The sequence below is a fragment of the Bombina bombina genome, chromosome 1 (genome assembly GCF_027579735.1).
Source record: "Bombina bombina isolate aBomBom1 chromosome 1, aBomBom1.pri, whole genome shotgun sequence".
NCBI classification, from domain to species: Eukaryota; Metazoa; Chordata; class Amphibia; order Anura; family Bombinatoridae; genus Bombina; species Bombina bombina.
In genome coordinates, this window is record NC_069499.1 from 795,611,801 (window position 1) to 795,625,642 (window position 13,842).

At 36.4% G+C, this 13,842-nt stretch overlaps 1 protein-coding gene across 1 annotated transcript in view; it reads left to right on the forward strand.

Moving 5' to 3' along the window:
• The window catches only part of ZDHHC9 (zinc finger DHHC-type palmitoyltransferase 9), a 118,064-nt gene that overhangs the window by 63,880 nt on the left and 40,342 nt on the right, over positions 1-13,842 (forward strand). The window contains exons 4-8 of the mRNA XM_053699356.1: positions 3,073-3,231; positions 10,650-10,787; positions 10,893-10,939; positions 11,473-11,577; positions 13,125-13,228. Of these exons, the coding sequence (XP_053555331.1) occupies positions 3,073-3,231; positions 10,650-10,787; positions 10,893-10,939; positions 11,473-11,577; positions 13,125-13,228 (553 nt within the window). The remainder of the gene's footprint in view (positions 1-3,072; positions 3,232-10,649; positions 10,788-10,892; positions 10,940-11,472; positions 11,578-13,124; positions 13,229-13,842) is intronic.

Consider the following 13,842-nt stretch of genomic DNA (forward strand, 5'->3'; position numbering starts at 1 on the left):
TAGTTTTGAAATGGTTGAATAGTTTGACGAATATGCTTACATAGTGTTTCAGTGCAAATTAGCCACTGGAAAAGAGTTATAAAACAAAAAATTATGAGGCCTTCTTTTGATTTGAGATTCTAATTATGATATACTACCGATTATTCTCTACTGGAAATCAGTACCATTTATGTTCAAGTTTATGTATTATTTGATGTTATTTTCTTATATCTGTATGTCAAAACAATTTATGCCTCAATAAAAATTATTTAAAAAAAAAAAAAATTAATCCCACCCATTTAATACAAGCAATCATATCCATGAATTGTGTTTCTAGCCAGAAATGTATCCAAACAATTTTTAAATGTATCTAGGGTATTGGCATTCACTACCTCCTTTGGTAATGAGTTCCTCAATTTTATTGCTCTTACAGTGAAAAAACATTTCCGTTGCAGAAAATTAAATCTCCTTTCCTCCAATCTTAAATTGTGACCTCTTGTCACAATCAATTTTCTTGGAATAAACAGAAGTTTATAAACATAATTGTATATGGGCCTTGCATATATTTATATAAAGTAATCATGCCACCTCTCAAGTGCTTTTTTTCTAGGGAAAACAGACCCAGTTTGGCTAGCCTCTCCTCATAGCTTAATTTCTCCATTCCCCTTATTAGCTTTGTAGCCCTTCTCTGAACTTTTTCTAGTTCTGCAATATCTTTTTTTGCGATCGGTCCCCAGAACTGCACTCCATACTCAAGGTGAGGTCCTACCAGGGATTTATATAGTGACAGAATTATGCTTTCCTCCCTTGAATCAATGCCTCTTTTAATACATGCTAGTATCTTATTAGCCTTTGAAGCTGCTACCCTGCATTGTGCATCCATCTTTAGCTTGTTATCTATTACTACTCCCATATCCCTTTCCTCCTCTGTTTAGCTTAGTCTTGTCCCATTTAACTAATACATTGCCTGCTTATTTTTACTTCCAAAATGTAGAACCTTGCATTTTCCCGTATTAAATCTCATTTTCCATTTACCTGCACATACTTCTAATTTTTGCAGATCCCTTTGTAATGAAAGTTCATCCTGCTCTGAATTAATGACCTTACTTAACTTAGTATCATCTGCAAAAATAGAGATGTTGCTATTTAATCCTTGCTCCAAGTCATTAATAAAAATATTAAAAAGAACAGGGCCCAGTACTGATCCCTGGGGAACTCCACTGATTACATTTGTCCAATCTGAGTATGATCCATTCACTACTACTCGTTGCTCCCTATCTTTTATCCAGCTATTTATCCATGAGCTAACATTTTCAGATAATCCCAGTACCCTAATTTTGTGCATTAATCATGTGGCACTGTATCAAACACCTTTGCAAAGTCTAAGTATATCAAATCAACTGATTCCCCTTTATCTTTATTTTTACTTACTTCCTCGTAGAATCTAATTAATTAGCTTGACATGATCTATTTCTCATAAAACCCATGCTGATTTGAACTCCTAATCTTGTTTACATGAATATGCTCATCAATATAATCCCTTGTTATCCCTTCAAATATCATCCACACTATTGATGTCAGACTAACTGGTCTATAGCTTCCTGGATCATCCTTGCTTCCCTTTTTGAAGAGTGGCACCACATCAGCTTTACGCCAATCCTGAGGTTCTATGCCTGAGGATAATGAATCTTGAAAAATTAAGAGTAGTGGTTTGTCTATAACTGTGCTAAATTCCCGTAACACCCTTGGGTGTATTCCATCTGGGCCTGGAGTTTTATTTACCTTAATATTATTGAGTTTTTTCCTGACATCCTCTTGACATAACCCAGTTAATGGTATGGTCTGGCATGTTCTAGTTTGTTCCAAATTATCCTCCATTTGTTCCTCTCTTGTGTATACTGAAGAAAAGAACTGGTTTAGTACCTCAGCCTTCTCCCTGTCACCTACCCTCCACGCATTTTAATGTACCTATATTGTCCTTAGATTGTTTGCTATTTATGTACTTAAAAGAACCTTTTAGGATTAGACTTAGAATCCTTTGCAATTAATCTTTCATTTTCAATTTTGGCTAATTTGATTGCCTTTTTGCATGCTTTGTTACATTCCTTATAAATTTGATATTTTGAGTCTGTACTATTTTCCTTGAATAATTGAAATGCCCTAAAATGTTTTCCTAATTTCTCTCAACACATTTTTATTTAGCCATATTGGCTTGGAGTTTTTATTTTTATAACCATATGGTATATGTTGATATGTATATTTATTTAACAACGTTTTAAATGTTATCCATTTATCCTCTGTTTTTATTAGAGAATACTTTGTCCCAGTTTATGTTATTTAATGATTTCCTTTAATCGTTGAATTTTGCTTTCTTAGAATTAAAAGCCTTAGTTGAACCATGAAGACACTGCTTATGAAAAGAGATTTCAAATGTGACCATGTTATGATCACTGTTACCCAAATGTTCTTGACTTCTATGTTTGATATTATATCTGTATTGTTTGATAGCACTAAATCCAATATAGCTTTATTCCTAGTTGGCTCCTCTATTAATTGTGACAAGAAGTTATCCCTTAGAACATTTAAAAATCTATCCCCCTTAGCTGAATTAATAGTTTCATTGGCCAATGTATGTCTATTAATTTAAAAATATTAAGTAACTGCCTTGCATGGGCCTTGAACCTGTGACATTTAGGTTAGCAGCATGAGGCTTGTATCCTCTGTGCAATTTTACCTTCTCAACCTAGAAAAGTATGTCTTAATATGTCATATATGTTTTTACAACATATTCCAAGGGTCCTCTGCCCCATCCTAAAGACTGTGTTCACTACACTGGTATAAGACGCTCTGAAATGTATAAATGTTAAAGCATATTTTATTTATTCCCCCTTCATTTGTATCTGATCTGAGAGTGTCATTTAAAATATACATTATATGGCTGATTTCTTAATTTAAAAAAGAAATAATAAGTTTTAGTATGCTCAAACTCTTGCACAACAGGAGATGGTTTCATTATCTAAGAGGGGCCCTCCCTTTTTATTGTTTTTAATATCTCTATTCAAATCTTGTAACTTTCCTCTTTCTGTGATCTAGAGGCAGCCAATGGAAATGTACCACAAGGGCAGCGACCGCCACCTCGTATAAAAAATGTCCAAATCAACAATCAGATAGTGAAACTGAAATATTGCTACACCTGCAAAATATTTCGTCCTCCCAGGGCCTCACACTGCAGTATCTGTGATAATTGTGTAGGTGAGTAACTGTAGGTGTTATGTGTTTTTTTTTTCAATCAGGAGCTGTATTGATTACAGGAAATTGAATATCACGAGTCGGTTACAGTATAGATTGGGAGATTATACAACCATATGTCATTGCAAGGTTTTAAAATTCTTGAAATATTCTTTTTTTTTTTTTTTTTACTATATAGTTGAAATACAATAATAATAAATAAATATATTTAACAAGCCGCAATCAAACTAGGTGATTGTGACATCACCTAATGGGAGAAAAAAATAGATCAAAAAAGTCTAGCAAAGCAATTTGTGTTTAGTAATTGACAAGGAGGTGATAAAAATGCTAACTTTAGGCACTTAGGAGGGATACTACTCCCTACATCAGTAAAAAAGGGAGAATTCTAATTCCATAAAACTTCATATAATTTTTTAGTCTTAATATATGGTTCCTGTATGGTAAACAAATTGTCTTTGTTAGTCCTATTTTTATTTTGGATTCTGCATCCACTCCAGAAGTGTCCTTTTTTTACTCGCCTATAAAGAATTTTTAGCACAGTGGTCTGGGAGCTTGTCACAATAAGTTTAAAGGGACAGTACCTTCAAAATTTAAACTTTCAAGATTCAGACAGAATATGCAGTTTTAAACAACTTCTTAATTTACTTCTATTATTATCAAATGTGTTTTGTTCTCTTTGTATCCTTTGTTGAAGACCCAGGGGCCGATTTTATCATGGCCCTAATGGGGAAAAATATCCCTGTTTCCACGCGAGCCTTTAGGCTCACCGGAAACAGGAGTTAAGAAGCAGTGGTCCTAAGACCGCTGCTGCTTAACTCGTCCGCTGCTTCTCAGGCTGCGGACATCAGTCCACCCGATTTGCATACGATCGGGTTGATTGACACCCCCTGCTAGCGGCCGATTGGCTGCAAATCTGCAGGGGGCAGCATTGCACAAGCATTATATTTGTATTTAACTTTGTAAAACTGAACGTTTTTGAGGGGACCCAGGTTTTGGAAGAGACCTTGACGTGGTACCTGAAATCATACAGTTGGTTCCTCTAGATCTCACTAATTATGTTTCCTTCTATGCACACTCAAATAAAACGTTATCCCCTCAAAAACGTTCAGTTTTACAAAGTTAGATACAAATATAGAGAGTTGCGCCCCTAAAGGTGTTTAAGGGCTGAAGGAAAAAAAGACTGATCAAATCTATATCTGGAGTATAAATTGTATAGATGGGTGTAATACTTGTATCAAATTAATATAATTCATATGCAAAGTTGATGTGCAACCAAATGATCAATACATTAAGTACATAAATAAATATTTAATAATATATGTAATATACAATACACTTCTAAAAATTCAGTGCGCTTCTAAAAAATTAGTTGTGGCCACAACTTTAGAGATAAGTTTATAACAAAATTATTCCAGCACTTGATAAAACTTAAAAAGGCTTTTATGAAGTCAAGAATAGCTTTTTAGTAGTTTGTATTTATATAGTATAGCGTATCCTGAGCTGTTATTCGCTCCCAAACAGTTGTAATAATTTTTTTTTGTCAATCAGCTTAATTAAACACAGAAAGTTCCGTTTGTAATGAGAAACGGTTCCGTTTTTGATATAACACTATTATTTCAGTGTATCACAGGAGGACGATAAACATCCCTTTTCAATTTTTTAAGGGTCTTTTCAAATGCTTATTTCATATGAGTGTAACTTTCTAACCGCTAGTAACAACAGGGGCTCTTACCTCGTATCCTTAAATGTATTATAGAGGCGGCTTCTTATTTCAAGCCTTATCTGAGCCTTCCGTTATAGCTACTTGGTATCCTGGAAAGTTCTCATCGGTGTCCGGTGTTTGGATATCTGGTATTTGGATATTATGTTGCAGCTTAATATAAGAATTCAGTCCAGGCTGACAGTGACACTCACCCGCCTAAGAATAGTAAATGTCGTCTTTTTGTGTTTCACCCGCTAATTTTTTAGAAGCGCATTGAATTTTTAGAAGTGTATTGTGTTTTTAGAAGTGTATTGTTTATTACATATATTATTAAATATTTATTTATGTACTTAATTTATTGATCATTTGGTTGCACATCAACTTTGCATATGAATTACATTAATTTGATATAAGTATTACACCTATCTATACAATTTATACTCCAGATATAGATTTGATCAGTCTTTTTTTCCTTCAGCCCTTAAACACCTTTAGGAGCGTAACTCTCTATCGCCTAGATTTAGAGTTCTGCGGCCAAAGGGATGCGTTAGCTACGCGTGCTTTTTTCTGGCCGCACCTTTTAAATACCGCTGGTATTGAGAGTTCACAGAATGGCTGCGTTAGGCTCCAAAAAAGGAGTGTATAGCATATTTAACGCAACTTCAACTCTCGATACCAGCGGTGCTTACGGACGCGGCCAGCTTCAAAAACGTGCTCGTGCACGATTCCCCCATAGGAAACAATGGGGCTGTTTGAGCTGAAAAAAAACCTAACACCTGCAAAAAAGCCGCGTTCAGCTCCTAACGCAGCCCCATTGTTTGCTATGGGGAAACACTTCCTACGTCTGCACCTAACACTCTAACATGAACCCCTAGTCTAAACACCCCTAACCTTACACTTATTAACCCCTATTCTGCCGCCCCCACTATCGCTGACCCCTGCATATTATTATTAACCCCTAATCTGCCGCTCCGTAAACCGCCGCTACTTACATTATCCCTATGTACCCCTAATCTGCTGCCCCTAACACCGCCGACCCCTATATTCTATATTATATTAACCCCTAATCTGCCCCCCACAACGTCGCCTCCACCTGCCTCCACTTATTAACCCCTAATCTGCCGAGCGGACCGCACTGCTATTATAATAAAGTTATTAACCCCTAATCCGCCTCACTAACCCTATAATAAATAGTATTAACCCCTAATCTGCCCTCCCTAACATCGCCGACACCAAACTTCAAACATTAACCCCTAATCTGCCGACTGGAGCTCACCGCTATTCTAATAAATGTATTAACCCCTAAAGCTAACCCTAACACCCCCCAAGTTAAATATAATTTAAATCTAACTAAATAAATTAACTCTTATTAAATAAATTATTCCTATTTAAAGCTAAATACTTACCTGTAAAATAAATCCTAATATAGCTACAATATAAATTATATTTATATTATAGCTATTTTAGGATTTATATTTATTTTACATTACAAACATTACATTTACAAACATCAGAAAAATATTACAACAATTTTAAACTAATTACACCTACTCCAAGCCTAAAATAACACCTACTCCACCTAAAATAACAAAGACCCCCAAAATAAAAAAATGCCCTACCCTATTCTAAATTACAAAAGTTCAAAGCTCTTTTACCTTACCAGCCCTGAACAGGGCCCTTTGCGGGGCATGCCCCAAAGAACTCAGCTCTTTTGCCTGTAAAAAAACACATACAATACCCCCCCCCCCCCAACATTACAACCCACCACCCACATACCCCTTATCTAACCCAAACCCCCCTTAAATAAACCTAACACTAAGCCCCTGAAGATCTTCCTACCTTATCTTCACCATACCAGGTTCACCGATCGATCCAGAAGAGCTCCTCCGATGTCCTGATCCAAGCCCAAGCGGGGGGCTGAAGAGGTCCATGATCCGGCTGAAGTCAACGGCATCTTCAATCTTCTTTCTTCCGGATCCATGTTCATCCCGCCGACGCGGAACATCCATCTTCACCGACGACTTCCCGACGAATGATGGTTCCTTTAAGGGACGTCATCCAAGATGGCGTCCCTCGATTAACGATCGGATCAGCCAATCGGATTGAACTTGATTCTGATTGGCTGATTCCATCAGCCAATCAGAATTTTCCTACCTTAATTCCGATTGGCTGATAGAATCCTATCAGCCAATCGTAATTCGAGGGACGCCATCTTGGATGACGTCCCTTAAAGGAACCGTCATTCGTCGGGAAGTCGTCGGTGAAGATGGATGTTCCGCGTCGGTGGGATGAACATGGATCCGGAAGAAAGAAGATTGAAGATGCCATTGATAGAAGACTTCAGCCGGATCATGGACCTCTTCAGCTCCCGCTTGGATGAAGACTTCAGCCGGATCATGGACATCTTCAGCCCCCCGCTTGGGCTTGGATCAAGACATCGGAGGAGCTCTTCTGGATCGATCAGTGAACCTGGTATGGTGAAGATAAGGTAGGAAGATCTTCAGGGGCTTAGTGTTAGGTTTATTTAAGGGGGGTTTGGGTTAGATTAGGGGTATGTGGGTGGTGGGTTGTAATGTTGGGGGGGGTATTGTATGTGTTGTTTTTTTTACAGGCAAATGAGCTGAATTCTTTGGGGCATGCCCCGCAAAGGGCCCTGTTCAGGGCTGGTAAGGTAAAAGAGCTTTGAACTTTTGTAATTTAGAATAGGGTAGGGCATTTTTTTATTTTGGGGGTCTTTGTTATTTTATTAGGGGGCTTAGAGTAGGTGTAATTAGTTTAAAATTGTTGTAATATTTTTCTGATGTTTGTAAATATTTTTTTATTTTTTGTACTTTAGTTAGTTTTTTTCATTGTATTTATTTGTAGATATTGTATTTAATTAATTTATTGATAGTGTAGTGTTAGGTTTAATTGTAGGTATTTTATTTAATTTATTGATAGTGTAGTGTTAGGTTTAATTGTAACTTAGGTTAGGATTTATTTTACAGGTAATTTTGTAATTATTTTAACTATTTTAGCTATTAAATATTTCTTAACTATTTAATAGCTATTGTACCTGGTTAAAATAAATACAAAGTTACCTGTAAAATAAATATAAATCCTAAAATAGCTATAATATAATTATAATTTTATATTGTAGCTATATTAGGGTTTATTTTACAGGTAAGTATTTAGCTTTAAATAGGAATAATTTATTTAATAAGAGTTAATTTATTTCGTTAGATTTAAATTATATTTAACTTAGGGGGGTGTTAGGGTTAGGGTTAGACTTAGCTTTAGGGGTTAATCCATTTATTACAGTAGCGGCGAGATTCGGTCGGCAGATTAGGGGTTAATAATTGAAGTTAGGTGTCGGCGATGTTAGGGAGGGCAGATTAGGGGTTAATACTATTTATTATAGGGTTATTGAGGCGGGAGTGAGGCGGATTAGGGGTTAATAACTTTATTATAGTAGCGGTGAGATCCGCTCGGCAGATTAGGGGTTAATAAGTGTAGGCAGGTGGAGGCGACGTTGAGGGTGGCAGATTAGGGGCTAATAAATATAATATAGGGGTCGGCGGTGTTACGGGCAGCAGATTAGGGGTACATAAGGATAACGTAGGTGGCGGTCGGCAGATTAGGGGTTAATTATTGTAGGTAGCTGGCGGCGACGTTGTAGGGGGCAGGTTAGGGGTTAATAAATATAATATAGGGGTCGGCGGTGTTAGGGGCAGCAGATTAGGGGTACATAAGTATAACGTAGGTGGCGGTCGGCAGATTAGGGGTTAAAAAAAGTTAATCGAGTGGTGGCGATGTGGGGGGACCTCGGTTTAGGGGTACATAGGTAGTTTATGGGTGTTAGTGTACTTTAGAGCACAGTAGTTAAGAGCTTTATAAACCGGCGTTAGCCCAGAAAGCTCTTAACTACTGACTTTTTTTCTGCAGCTGGAGTTTTGTCGTTAGATTTCTAACGCTCACTTCAGCCACGACTCTAAATACCGGAGTTAGAAAAATCCCATTGAAAAGATAGGATACGCAATTGACGTAAGGGGATCTGCGGTATGGAAAAGTCGCGGCTGAAAAGAGAGCGTTAGACCCTTTAATGACTGACTCCAAATACCAGAGGGCGGTAAAAACCAGCGTTAGGAGCCTCTAACGCTGGTTTTGACGGCTACCGCCCAACTCTAAATCTAGGCCTATATTTGTATTTAACTTTGACGTGGTACCTGGGCTTGTCCCATTTGGCCAGATGTGGTGACTAACTCTTCCAGTTTTGCTTTTAATCTTAGCTGAGAGCTTGTAAGTGAGTGCTGGACTTTCTTTGTGTGTTGTATTATTTTATTTTGTAATTTTCCCTATGGGCCTTGCACCCAGGCTCATCTGGGGTTAACTGCCTGTGACTCTGGAGAAAACACAGCTTCCTGAGAGTGCTATAGCACCCAGGGCTGAGCATGTTGCAGGGTCATGGGATGTGTTCTCAGTCCAGTCTGAGAGTGCAGTCCCCTTCCGTGTTTTATATATATATATTCTCCTCCTGTGTCTGCACTCACATTTCCTAATGGTCGACAACCAGGGTGCTAAGTCAAATAATCAGTATAATGCAGGAAGTGCAGTCTGAGGAAGGGGTCTGTATACCCCGAAACGTCACTGGAGCATTCGTTTGGAGTGAAAGAGAGGTGGTAGGCTGACAACTACAACTCTCCCTTTTGTACAATGGATCACAGCGGTTAATGCTGTTTCTTTCCACCTATTATTGTGTGCTCTATTGTACTCTTAATTTCTGGGACCCACATAGTTTACAATGAAAACTCCAGTTTACTAAAATTTCAGAACTCCAGGTCCCCATAGAACATGCAATTTTGTGCTAAACTCTGTGCTGCTATAGTGACAGGAATTCACACACATTCATTGTATATTATACAATCTAGCCATTGATTAAACACTGCTGGGAAGGAGGGAGCTTAATTCAACAGATCCTATAATTTTATTTCTTGCTGCTAGTATTTAATTATATATATGAATTTTATATATACATTTTATTTTTCTAGCACAGCTTTTAGCGTTGCACTAGCAATTTTAAGCACTGTATATACCACAATTGTGTGGGAGTCTGGGACTAGCTTATTTTTTTGAGACGGGGAAAATAAAGCTCTTAGATTCATGTAAATATCTTCACTCTCATCTTAGGTGACTTATGTCTCTGTGTCTTTGTGTCTGTGAACGTCACTGGAATTGATTCTGACCTTAAGACAATAATTATACAGTTTTATTGTTTACTACATACGAATGTGCTCTTGACACCGGTTAGCATACTTAGATTCACTGAAGTACTGATGGAACAGAATTGTGGGTTCTTGTCTGTTAGAAGGGAACAGTTTGGTTACATTTTGCATTCTGCACTTTGTATCATTTGTATATAAATAAATACCCACAGGACAGGAAGTGCTTGTCCCTATACACCAGGGGTGTCCAAACTTTGCTCTCCAGAGGTTTTGGAACTACATTTCCCATGATGCTCAGCTAGATAAAATGCTGGCTGAGCATCATCGGAAATGTAGTTCCAAAACCTCTGGAGAGCAAAGTTTGGACACCCCTGCTATACACTCTTCACACAGAAGTGTGATATATTTAATATTTTTATTATTGAGGTTTAATACAAAGTTACAGACCAAATTAATCACATTGTGGTTTTTATAATGTAGCATAAAATTGTTCATCACTTACTCTTATTCTCTTGCAGAGCGATTTGACCATCATTGTCCATGGGTTGGCAACTGTGTTGGAAAGAGGAATTATCGCTACTTCTACCTCTTCATCCTCTCCTTGTCCCTCTTGACAATCTACATCTTCACTTTCAACATCGTCTATGTTGCCCTAAGTGAGTTATTATTTTCTTCTTTCTTTTCCATTATTCATTTTTTTGCTTTTTCTAATTTTTTTTTCTCTTCTCCTCTCATTTTTGGCATTTTCTTTGCTTTTGCAGACTCATTGAAAGTTGGCTTCCTGAATACATTGAAAGAGACTCCAGGAACATATCCTTTTCATGGCCTCTTTTTGTGTTTGTATTTTTATTTTTTCATTTCTTGTAGCTGTCAGGTGGACTAGATCTATTATATCACATAACGTGTTTACTGCAGTTATATGTAGAATCCTTTACTAACAAGTGATAATACGTCAACCATTTCCATGTAAGAGAGGGATATCCTGTCAATATGAAGAGTGAATATAATCAGATTTTTATTGATGCGGACATGTTCTAAATAGGTAAATAATTTACCTAAAGATAGGCCTTAACTAATACAAAGACTGATTATCTTAGAGGTTGAAAATTAACATATGGAGGTCAAAGAGGCAGGCAAGGGCGTCAGGTCCCAGTTCTTAGGTGCTTTGGCAACTTGGCATCCAGTATTATTTGAGCCCAGTAATGGTCCATAAAAGAATAACTTTCAGAAGGAAATTATCTAAACTTTTTGTTTAAAAAGTCTTTGTGCACAGTAGCTTTTATCTGCTTCCAGATTAATTTTAATGTTTAAATATTCAACCTTTTCCTTAACCAATACCCCACTGTTCTGGAAGTGTTTATCTGTTTCTTCACTCTATGGTCTGTGGTAGGATTAACTGGTTTCCATACATTCCTTTTGTCACTCAACCAGACTACAAATGAAGATGTGAGTAAATCGATAAAATGATTCTATAGGAAAACACAGTAGTCCTATTAGCCATACATTGATTGATCATACAAAAGAGACTGGTAGCACACAAAAAAAAAAAAAAAAAACCTTTTTATTTTGACTATCATAAGAAAGCCGTCACTGAGTCCTTCAGTAGCACCAATCAAGTCATTACTGGACTGCAAAATTGTGTATCGTTTATAAATTTCCATTGAGTTGCAAAAAGAGGGAAGTTAAAATTGAAAATGTTGCATATTTAAAATCTGTTTGTGAAAAATGTTGCTATAGGTTGCAGTTAAAGGGACAGTCTAGTATAAATTAAACTTTCATTATTCAGATAGGACTTTTAATTTTAATTAACTTTCCAATTTACTTTTATCATCAAATTTGCTTTTTTCTCTTGGTATTCTTAGTTTAAACTAAACATAGGTAGGCTCATATGCTAATTTCTAAGCCTTTGAGGGCTGCCTCTTATCACATGCTTTTTAAATCTCTTTTCAACACAAAGAGACAGAAAGTATATGTGGGCCATATAGATAACACTGTGTTCAGGCAGAGCAAGTTATTTAAGATCTAGCACAATACAATGCTAAATGCAAGACAATAGATAATAAACACAGTCATGTGATCAGGGGGCTGGAAGAAGGTTCCTAGATACAAGGTAATCAGAGGTAAAAAGTATATTAATATAACAGTGTTGGTTATGCAAAACTGGGGAATGGGTAATAAAGGGATTATCTATCTTTTAAAACCATAACAATTCTATGGTAGACTATCCCTTTAAGGAAAAGTACTAGTCTAATGTTAACGATAGGAAACAGTCTAGCTTCTAATTTGTCTTGTAGAAATAATTACTAGTCATACAGTCTTAAAGGGATACTAACCCCATTTTTTTTCTTTCATGATTCAGATAGAGCATGCAATTTTCTAATCTCCTATTATCAATATTTATTTAATCTCTTGTTTTCTTCATTTGAAAAGCATGAATCTATGCTTAGGAACCTAGGTAGTGCCTGCTGATTGGTGGCTACATTTAGCCAACAATCAGCTAGCGCTACCCAGTTGCTGAATCTTTAAGGTGTGTCCTAATATACACCAATCAAAGGCTACATTGGAGTGTCCTTCTTAGACAAAGACTAGGCCAAAGCCTGTTTATAGTTTTTAAATACTCAATGTTTTACACAGTTACAAATGAACTATGTGAATATTTTAGGGCTAAATTATCTGATTTTATGACACCACAAGGAGTGGGAGCAATAGTCACGCCCAATTGAAAGGGTGTTCTGCAGTCCAAATATGTAACGTGTTTTAAATATTGCTAAAAATGTCATGCTCTATCCGAATCATGAAAGAAAAAAATTGGGTTTAGTATGCCTTTAAATGGAAATTTTCAGCCCTGTATATAAAATTTGGGATTGTGGTTCTTTTCTAGAATACAATATTTTTTTCTTTATTTGAGGACGAGAGAGACAGTGTTTTTCTCTAAAATTAATTTCTCCCTATGTTTTATTTTCAGTTATTTTTAATATATTCTTGCTTTTTAGATAAAAGGATCCTGGACCGGTAAAAACCGTGTACAAAACCCATACAGCCATGGCAACTTGGTTAAGAACTGCTGTGAAGTATTGTGTGGTCCAGTGCAACCAAGGTACGTTGGTTTGGAATTAATTGTGATTTGTAAGATCTGCAATCAATTATTATTATTATTATTTGTAAAAGAACTGAAGCTGTGATCTACAGAAACATATACAGAAGATTTAGGTTACAGTTTATGTAAAAATATTGAAATGTATTACATAAAAGAAGCTATCTCATTCATTAAAAATATCATGATGTTTCACGGGTGTATTTACAGCTTCATTCATCTTGGAGTAAATTGAGACAGGTTCAGTTTTGTTTCTTCCTATTTGTAGTATAGTAGTTGACAGTCGCTCTTCCCCAACCTGACATATTAATTTATGAATTTTATTTAATTTATTTTTTAGGCATAGATAAGTAAATATTGTGACTGATCTAAATTTTTTACTCTTTCTGCAAAATGGTAGCCAGTTTAGACCCAAACATGCAGGCCCCCAACACGAGTATATCCTTGAGTTGTCGGGCTAAGTTCTCTGCTTTTAGTTTAAAAATAAATAAATAAATTGTGTTTTCCTTATTTTGTGTGGCTCTGCTTTAACCTGCAGTATGCATATGTTCCAGTCCCCCTCCATATTCATTGCTAGCATATCTATGTCATGTATGTTTCTTTTTATTGAGGTATGC